Here is a 10254-nt window from a genome sequence, read left to right on the forward strand (position 1 = left end):
AATGATTTAAACATAGCAGCAGAGGAAGTCAACGTGAAATTGTGCAGACACATCATCAGATATTTGAAATATATGTTATTAAGTTCAGCCTATTTATAACAAAATGTAAATTATTTGACGTGCGCCGGCAACTCAACCCAATGTCGTTAATACTGAAAATTTTTAAGTGACTAGGGTAAATTTTTTGTAAATGATTCAATGTAATGTTAAATAATAAACTAAACGGTTATATGTGTGAATTATTTTCTATTGGCGTTAAAAATGAACCGGCTATAAAATTTGTCACGGACTTTTGGGACAACCCTCGTACATGTGTATATAACACAAGGGTGGTCATCATAATGAATGTGAACGTTTATAAAAGAACAATTCTAGAAAGATACTACAAATCAATACCTTACTTTATTACAAGGGAACTTTTTTTAAAAACAAAGAACTGATCAGCAAAAATACAGAATTTACAACAAATGAGATTGATCTTTTTTCTAAATTTTGAAAGTAAACCAAGTACATTTTAACGACTTCCAAAAATTCATAAAAATAAAATTATTCCAGAAATATGCAAATCAAAAATCTCTAGTAGTGAAATACTTAATTCGGACGACTTAACATTTAGACATTAAGTTGTTTGGCCCCAATTTGAACTAGCCATTTAAATTCGTTTCTTAATAATTTATTAACACCATTTTGTGGGAAAAGTTCAAAGTTATTTGAGAGATGCTATTAATTTTCTGAATAACATACCAGAGAAAGTTGAAGAAAATACAAACTAAGTTTCATTTGACATTGTTAATTTGTACACAAATATACCCCATAAACTAGGTTTAGAAGCCATTTCAGTTTGGTTAAAAGTGCCTTAAATTTTTACCAGATTGTTTTGAAAAGAGCTTTATATTAAATGGCCTTGAAATAAGTGTACAAAATAATAATTTTTCATTTAACAATCAATATTACAATCAGGTAAAAGGATACACATGGAGACAAAGGTTGCTCCAACATATGCAACTCTTGTGGAAGAACAATGTATTCAGAACTAAACAAATAGAAAGGTGAAGATTTTGCTAAGTATATTAAATGTAAATGGAAAAGATTCTTGGATGACTGTTGGCAATCTCTAATTGATTTATTACATTTTGAAAAGATACTTAATTTATTTCATAAATATATACAATTTAAGATACAATCAAGTCCAGACAGACTCCTTTTTTCTAGATGTAGTGGTTATTAAGTAAGGGACTTTTATAATCTCTGATATATATTTTAAATACAATATCTAAAATTATCAACATCCAAAACACATCAAAACTAATATCACGTTTTCTCTAGCAAGGAGAATCTACGTTATTGTATCGGATAAAAGAATAATACATATTAGACTTAATAATAAATATTTCTTAATATAAATATATAGGTATATAGATATAAATAATAAAATAATAATGTTTAAGAAATAATAAACTCTAAAGTGTATTCAGTAGCGCTATCAATGCTTTCTTTGCATATCTTCAGCCGAAACTTTAATAAACAATACACATATAAACAAATGACGTAACTTTATGAAAAATGCGGGAACGTTTATTGATAACGTTTTCCCGTCAAGCAGAATATGGTAATTTCTTCCGTAAAATTATAATATTACGGACATTTAGCATAATTCGTACAATCTTGCAGTGAATTAATGACATTTATTGAAAGGAAGGTAATATCACATGTAAATGATTTTATGGCCACAAATCGCATTGTAATTAACAATGTTTACTGAATAAATATTGGTTAATAAACGAGCAATATGACTGAATTAAAACGTCAGCGTTTCTTTCATAATTAAAATTGAGCTTTAAGCTGTGGTTTTAATAATTTGATAAGAAGTTTTTTTTTCTTCTCGAAAAAAGGCACTTTCGTTTAATATTTTATACAGAGGAAAAATGTTAAATTTACTTCCTGAACATTTATGTATGTGTTTAATGACTTGCAACATTCTGAGTTCCTCTTTGTTTGTTTGTTGCCTATGTAAAGTCATACGTTTACATAATTCATTTTGTTTTGGCCAATATAAAACTGTTTACAGTTGTCACAAATTATTGAATATATCACATTTTTTGAAATACAGTTCATAATTGTTTGATCTCAAACTTTGCATTAGAAGGGCATGTCTTACACATCCTCCTGTTGCATTTTGAAACTGTTGCTACAGTATTATTTTTCATGTCCAACTTTGAATGGGTTAAGAAGTGTTGAAGATTGTTTGCCTGTCTTCTACTGTTTATAATACGCTTTTTTTGTAAAACATTCTTCATCCTTTCACTTTTTCGTAACAAATTCTCACAAGATCAAACTGCCTGGGAAATATTGGTATTTTTGGGATTAAATGTTGTTACACGTGGAATTACATTGTACTTATTGTTAACTGTTATGTTTTCTTCAGGTTTGATGGGACCTTTCAATTTGGCTTTAGATATTCCGTATGAAATAATTTCATCTTGGTAATTCTGAGTTTTAAGTCTTGTAGTTAATTCTGAGGGGCGCTTTTTCATTTATTTCATATCTGAAGTATAACAATACAAACATACACATAAACATTGAATTCATAGACTTATACCTATATTTTCAAAAAACAAAAAATTACAAAGTATAGAACACCAATTCACTCCATATTTCCACCACATAAATTATATTCATTCATTTCGAATAATAGAAAGCATATTTAAGATAAAAAATGAAATTTTAAAGTATATATAAAAGACATTTTAACATTATTTGTAGAAAAAGAAGAGAGTAAAAAAAGGAAATTTGAAGTTTATTAAAAATGATTTAACATTATTGGAGTAAAAATAAGAAGAGAGAGATCAACAACAAAGAAAAGGTCAGAGAAATATACATACACAAACATACATTCAGGTATTCAATACAAACTTTTTTTACCTACATACATACAAAACATAAAAACACAAAAAAGAGACAAGAAAAGGATAAAGCGAGCTAATTTCAATTATTTTTCTTACGCTTATGGTTTTGAATTTATTTCTAACTTTCGCTTACTCTTGGTTTGTAGGTTAGAGTGTTAAACAAGTTACTCCATTTTTGTTTATGTGATTCAACGTTATCATTTAGAAAAGCAATTTCCTCTTCAATTTGTATTCTCAATAACAAAATGTTTTTGAAAATATCAAAAGTTAGTTCATGATTTTGGTATTTCATTTTAAGGATAAATTATTCAAAAGTATGATGAAATAATTTACTTAAATACTATTAATATTGTTTTTTAGTTCTCGAAAAAACACTGTTTCTAAATTATATGAGAAAACGATATTGATTAATAAGAGAAAAGAATGTAATTTTGACCATAAATTTTGTATAATAGTAAATTCCCAAAAAAGATGGTAAAGCATTTCTAAATTGCAACCACAAAAATCACATATACTTGAATTTCAAAGGCTATGTTTAAATATCATTGTATTAGTTGGAATACGTCTATGAATAAATTTGTATTGAAACTTTCTCAATATATGGTTCCATTTAAAAGTACTACAGATGTGTCATTGAGAAAGTTTCAATACAAATTTATTCATAGACGTATTCCAACTAATACAATGATATTTAAGGTTCAAAAATACAAAAATATATATATTTTGCCCCATTTCTCTTCATTTGTATTTTTGAACCTTTCATCATTTTCAAGTTGAATATTATATAAAAGCTTATTTACAGATTTTGATTTTTTAACTTTATTAAGGAGTGTATCTTGTACTTGTATTTCTTGTAGATTTCAGACTATCAAGATATCCTTTTGGTATATTATTCACAAGCATGTAATATTTTAAAAAACTCAGCATTTTCCACATCATAGATATTTTTAAGGTCTTAAAATTTGTAGAGTTAATTTTTCCTAAAATCATTTAGATGATCTAAATATAGAATACCTTTATTATGCCATGTTTTATAGTACTCAAATTCATTATCAATTTTAATATTCGAATTATTCCATATTTATATGATTAAGGCTATCTATTTTATTATTGTGTTCTTGTTGAATATGAAACCATGACGACAGCACATTGTTAATGTATGAATTATAAGGAAATATCTCATTTCGAAAGATTACAGTCAAATAAAAGGTCATTTCCATACTGTTTCATCTTTTGATTTATAAAAAGTTTCCATAATCCTTTATTGTCCTCATTTATATATCTTTAAACCACCATTTTTAACATTAAGTTTTAATGTTTTACATGTGATTTCTTCTGGCTTGCCATCCCAAAGAAACAGAATTTTTTATTGAAATATTGCTTTAATTATTTCTTTTATCTTATTATGCGATGAGTTTCCTAAAACTAAAAATGGATACAACAGGCAAATGTTTTTATTACCATCACTTTACCCATAAGGGTCAGTTTTCTGTGTTGCCTTTGTATTAAGAAAACAAAAAAGTTTCATAATTTTTGTTCTTAATTTATATCTGCATTTTTTGTGTAAATAGACGAGAAAATAATACCTAGAGTTTTTGTTGAATCAGATGTACAATTGAATTTTTTATGTTAACAAAGTTCTATATCACTTTTTGTGAGCGATTGTGAGCGATCCGACTCGTAGAACTGTAGATTTTTTTTGTATTAAGTTTTAATCCAGTGATTTTGCTAAATCTGTTATGACATATACAAGTTTTTCAAAAGACTTCACTGGTCAATCATTATCAAATGTTGCATCATCTGCAAAAAAGATTGCTTTATTGTTTTATTCGCGATTTCTATTCCTCTAATTTCGCTATCCTTTTCTATGAAATTTGATAGTATTTCTATACATAAGATAAATAATAAAGACGATAATGGACATCCCTGACAAACATCCCTTTCTATTGTGTCAGGGTCTTATTTAGTGGCCTGATTAGTTGATGAAATCACTTACTCAAGTATAGCGCGGCTTTCGATACTTTTGTGGAAGACATGTTGATTGTTTTTGTGGAAATGTTTTAACTATTTGTGGGTAACTTTGGTATGTATTTTATTTCAGTAATGTATTCATATTTGCAGTGTACTTTGTTCTTCATGTGGAGTTATTAGCATTAAAGTAAATACTTTCTGACACCGTCTGTGACTCATTTTATTTATTGACATAAAGCGATTGAACATGTACCTTAAAATGGCAGTATTTACTCCAACAATTAATAATAATAATATAAAATCTTAACAATGTCACATCCCTGAAACCTGTGCACATGATTCTTATTTTGATTGCCTTTTAACAGTTGAAGGGTGTACACGTGTGCAGTGCACGGGAAAGGTTGTTGTTTATGTGAGCAGGTCCATAACTTGGTAAGTTTATAAACAATGTATTTGTGTATTGTATTTATGATGAAAATACCTTTTTGTATAAATTGAATATTTTATGTTCAACATAGAATATTGTGATTTGTGGATCGTGTTGATTATGTAAAGTGATGACTGATTAATGGACCACTAGGCACACCAGAGTATTTCGATAAACATTGTATGTATATTACTACTTTCTGATTATGTATATTGTAATACTATGTACATGATAGTTTTCAGGCTTTAGCCAGTATTGTATTATTTATCATTTGATTTTATGTATTTGCAGGTCCCTGACTTATTCTACTGTAATGCTGTACTGCTGTGTCCTTTTATGATAGACTGTATTTGAAGTGAACAGTGACACATTAAAAATTTCAAATAAAAAGAAGAACCCAAAATACTTTGGTTGTATTTATTTTATTAAAATAACCTTTATCTGTATAAACATTCATTATTATTTTTTTCTTCTTTTAATATTTCTTTTATTTCTATTATTTGTTTATTTTCTACTTTTAACTTTTTTCTCTGCTTGTCTTTTTTCTAAATTTGCAAGATATTTACTATTTTATGCCGTTGTGTTCTACATGAAGAGCTCTTGCTCTTAAAATTGAGCCATTTACACCATATTCATATATTTCATCAAGTTCTTTTTTTTAAACAATAAAATTTCATTTTCAAAATTTTCATCCTCACTTTCTTTATAGGTATCAATTGTAAGAATTTTTTCTTCTATTTGTTTTATTTCATTAATCAAATTTAACTCTTGTTCTTTTTCTTTCTTTTTCTTAAAACTTGCATAACGTATATTTCATTTCTTATTGCACCTTTTATTATCTTCCACAAATTATTTGGATTGGATGTTTTATTTATTTCTGCTGTTGAATATATAATTTCTTTAATTTGACTTTGATAAACTTCATCTAATTATAAAGGACTGTTCATTTTAAAGTATCAAGGTCCTTCTTTCACTGCATTATCATTTATTGTACAGCTATGGGTACTTTGGTACTTGGATATATCTAGAGAAAACATTTTACGAAAGATTATCAACAATACACGGCAACGAATTATTTTTAAACTACATTAAAATGAATCGGAAAAGACTTTTGGATGATTGTTTTCTTTAATAGTCGGGAAAATATTAACACAGACGATTAGTTAAGAGAAATAAACAATTAACACCCCTGTATTCAATTAACGATGAATAAAATTGAAACAAGCATGCAATTTTTAGATTTTTAGATGTATTAGTTATGAAATCTGAAACACATATAACAACAGATATCTACAGTAAATCGACGGACACATACAACTTCCTCAGCTTTAAATCGTGTCATCCGAAACATACAAAGTTAAACATTTCTTTCAAGAATCATAACTATAGTAAGAGAAGAAACATACAAGAAAAGCGCCCCTCAGAACTATATTCAAGACTTAAAAATCAAAAATCAAAATGAAATTATTATATACGGAATATCTAAAGCCAAATTAAGAGGTCCAATCAAACCTGAAGAAAAAACATAACAGCTAACAAGTACAACGTAATTTCATGTTTTACAACATTTAATCCCAAAAATACTAATATTTCCCAAGCAATTCGATCTTGTTAGAATGTGTTACAAAAGAGTGGAAGGATGAACAGTTTTTACAAAAAAAGCATATTTTAAACAGTAAAAGAGAGGCAAAAAGTCATCAAAACATCTTAACCTTTTCAAAGTTCGACATGAAAAATAATACTGTAGCAACAGTTTCTAAATGCAATAGGAGTAGGTTTAACACATGCCCTTCTTTATTGAAGGAAATGAAATAAAATATTGTAACAGTAAGACATTTAAGATCAAACAAAGATTTTAGCCGGGCGACAACATGACAAGGCGGAGTAAGACGCCGCCAAAAACGCGCCGTTTGTCGTATATCCTTAGCGACAGGACGACAAGACGAAAGTTTGACAATCCCGCACAAAAAAGTTCCTCATCAGCTACCATAAGAATCATTTGCCGCCAGGAATTTTAGGAAAATCATTTACATGTATTAAAGGGAGTCTACTAAGGTTTTTTCACGTGTCAGGACTGGGAACATTTTCTCGAGATTTGTGAATAATTTGATGAAGGTCTTTACTAATAACTTGTATGCAGATTTTCAGTTCATTCCCTCATTCCGTTTTTCTAGAATAAATATTCTTTTTGCGCAAAATGGCAAGAAAATGAAAAGGGTTGTAATGCTTTTCACTCAAATTCGGCTAAGAATAGCACAGAAAATCGATATTCAAGTTCAATTCTTAGTATATTTTTATGTTATTCTTTGCAAACTTTACCATTTTAGTGTTCCACTTGATACTTTAAAGATTTTCAAACTTTTGTTTTTAGACCTTTGAACTTCAGTGGAATTCCTTTTAACTGTGATATATCTGTTTTTTACACGTATGAAAGTGTTATTTAAGAATGATTATACTTTACCCCGTGAAGACTTATTATCATCATTATTTTAAGTCTTCGAAATTTCACCATAGCTCTTTTCTACTTGAAACTCTTTCGCAGTATCTTCTCTTTGCTTTTATTCTTCATTTCATTACAGGTACACCGACGTGCTTATCTTCCGAAAGCTATACTAGAAGTGGTTCAGTCAGGACAGAACAATGCCGATTGCCGTCAATGTTTTTGACATCTTTTTCCATCTTGAATCTTCAGTACCAAGTATCATCTGAGAAATGGACTCTACACATACGTGACATAAAGAGACACACTTTCTCATTACAGTTTTTAGACTTTTATATACCTTGTTCCGACAGTAAGTTACTCAAGTATGCTTTTATTTTAAAATTAAAATTTACAGGCAGATGAAAAGGAATACCATGATTTTATTTTATTTATTCAAATAGCTTTTAAAGTTATAAAATGAAATTTATAAAATCCCCAGCTTGTTTATCTAAGGTTTTGAACGAATATATATATATCGAAATAATCATCAAACACTTTTTATGAGTGAGAAGAGTAACCCTTACAAATAAAATATTTAAATAGCGGGAAAAGTCTCAGCAGCTCAATTGACGGTTCTTTTAGTTTCCATATTTTGATGCGATAGGAAGCTTGTATAATAAATTTTCTAGCCTACAACAAGTAGGCTAAGATAGAAAAATACGTACTTTTTGGTCTTTTTAAGGTGAAAGTGGAACTTCTTTATGTATTTATTTTGAAACATTAATGGATTATTTGATGAACAATTTAGAAAGAAAAATAAATATTTTGCCAAGGTTGCCTTTACAGCCCTGTCAATGCATCTGATTTCAGTGCTGTTATTTTCACCCATTTGATTGGTTTTGTACTCGCTGCCTTTAGCAATATATGGGACATAAATATGTGAATTACTTTCCAAATTTATGGGGTATCTAACACGGAGTTGTTAATTAACATTGACCTTAAACCGCTCCCTTTACCGCTAAGGGTTTAAATTCTTCCTTGGACCTTTGGACTTTTCAGATATGTATAGAAGAAGTCCTCCAGCTAGCCTACGGAACGTCGGTGTTCACTGAGTAGCCCGTTCGTGCCTTGTCAAATACACGAACTTCCCCTGCCAGTAAAGCTGGAAATTCGCCAAAAGGCTTGTCAAGTTTTAGAACTGTTCACTTATTAGGGGAAATAGTATATAAGCGGCCGAATAGCTCATTCGGTATAGCCGCGGTACGGTATTCTAAGGGCTTAGAGTCCCGCCAGGTTGCACATTTTCTCACCCTGTCAGAGGTTTATTCTGTGTTGGTTGGGCGATAAAGCAAACCGTTAAAATATCAAAGCAAACTATAAAAATCTGAATAAAAGTAAATTGCATTATGTAAGAATAAGACATAAATTATCAAGTAAATAAAATGATTTAAGTTATCACATATATTAATGTAAATGTCATTACCTTTATTGTGTTTAATTGTAGATAGTAAGGCTTCTAAAGCGTTCATCACACTCTTAGTTATCTTAGTCTGGAACTGTTCTGGATGAAAAGACATGTAAAGACATGTAAATACATCCAGAACGTAGGGTTATAACAACCGGATTGTATTATATTTATGTGAATGTCAATGGAATATGTAATTGTGAGTATTGTTATGATAAATAGATTACCTCAGCTGCAGTTTTCAAATGTAAATACTGTTATTTTTTCTATTTATTTCAGATACTAAATTAATATTCATTGATAGGTTTATGGAAGGCAAAGTCTTTTGTAATCTGGCAAAACCTCCAAAAGTGATTTACTCGAATTCGGATAATGTTTCTTTAGTATTGAATAGATTATCCAGTGTAGAGCCTATTTATAGTATAAGGCAACGTTTTAAAGCCGTCTACGTAGCGCTGAGCGAGGAATTGTCAAACAAAGTTGATGAGCAGTATACTAACTTTAACGGTAATATCTTTAATTCTTTCAATACTATTTTGATGAATTATATCATTAAAATGTTTAATAAATTAAAACAATGAGATCAGGAGTATGTTGATGATTTAAAAGAATGAGATAAAGTAAATGTTGTTGACTTAAAAGAATGTGATCACGGAAATGTTGATGATTTATAAGAATGAAATCAAGGAAATGTTGATGACTTAAAAGAATGAGATCACGGAAATGTTGATGATTTAAAGAATGAGATCAGGCAAATATTGATGATTTAAAAGAATGAGGTCAGGGAAATGTTGATGATATAACAATATTGAGTTAAGGGAAATGTTGATGATTTTAAAGAATGAGATCAGGGAAATGTTGATGATTTAAAGGAATTTGATCAAGAAAATGTTGATGACTTACAAGAATGAGACTAGTAAAATGTTGATGACTTGATACATGTAAATAAAATCAAGGAATTGTTTATGTTTTTTACAACGTAACACTTTCCTGGCTTTTCATATTTTCGACGACGTAGGGACATTTCGTGTCATAAAAAGATGTAAAAATGAAATAAATGCAT

General features: G+C 29.0%; 1 protein-coding gene across 1 annotated transcript in view; it reads left to right on the top strand.

The window, feature by feature from the left end:
- LOC132735187 (uncharacterized) overlaps positions 1–9698 on the top strand; it is a gene marked incomplete at its 3' end in the record, with an annotated part of 41020 nt that extends 31322 nt beyond the window's left edge. Inside the window, exons 10-11 of the mRNA XM_060722111.1 lie at positions 7884–8096; positions 9471–9698. Of these exons, the coding sequence (XP_060578094.1) occupies positions 7884–8096; positions 9471–9698 (441 nt within the window). The remainder of the gene's footprint in view (positions 1–7883; positions 8097–9470) is intronic.
- Between the last annotated feature and the right edge of the window lie 556 nt (positions 9699–10254).

The sequence above is a fragment of the Ruditapes philippinarum genome, unplaced genomic scaffold (assembly GCF_026571515.1).
Source record: "Ruditapes philippinarum isolate M1 unplaced genomic scaffold, ASM2657151v2 ctg1516_1_1_1_1, whole genome shotgun sequence".
NCBI classification, from domain to species: Eukaryota; Metazoa; Mollusca; class Bivalvia; order Venerida; family Veneridae; genus Ruditapes; species Ruditapes philippinarum.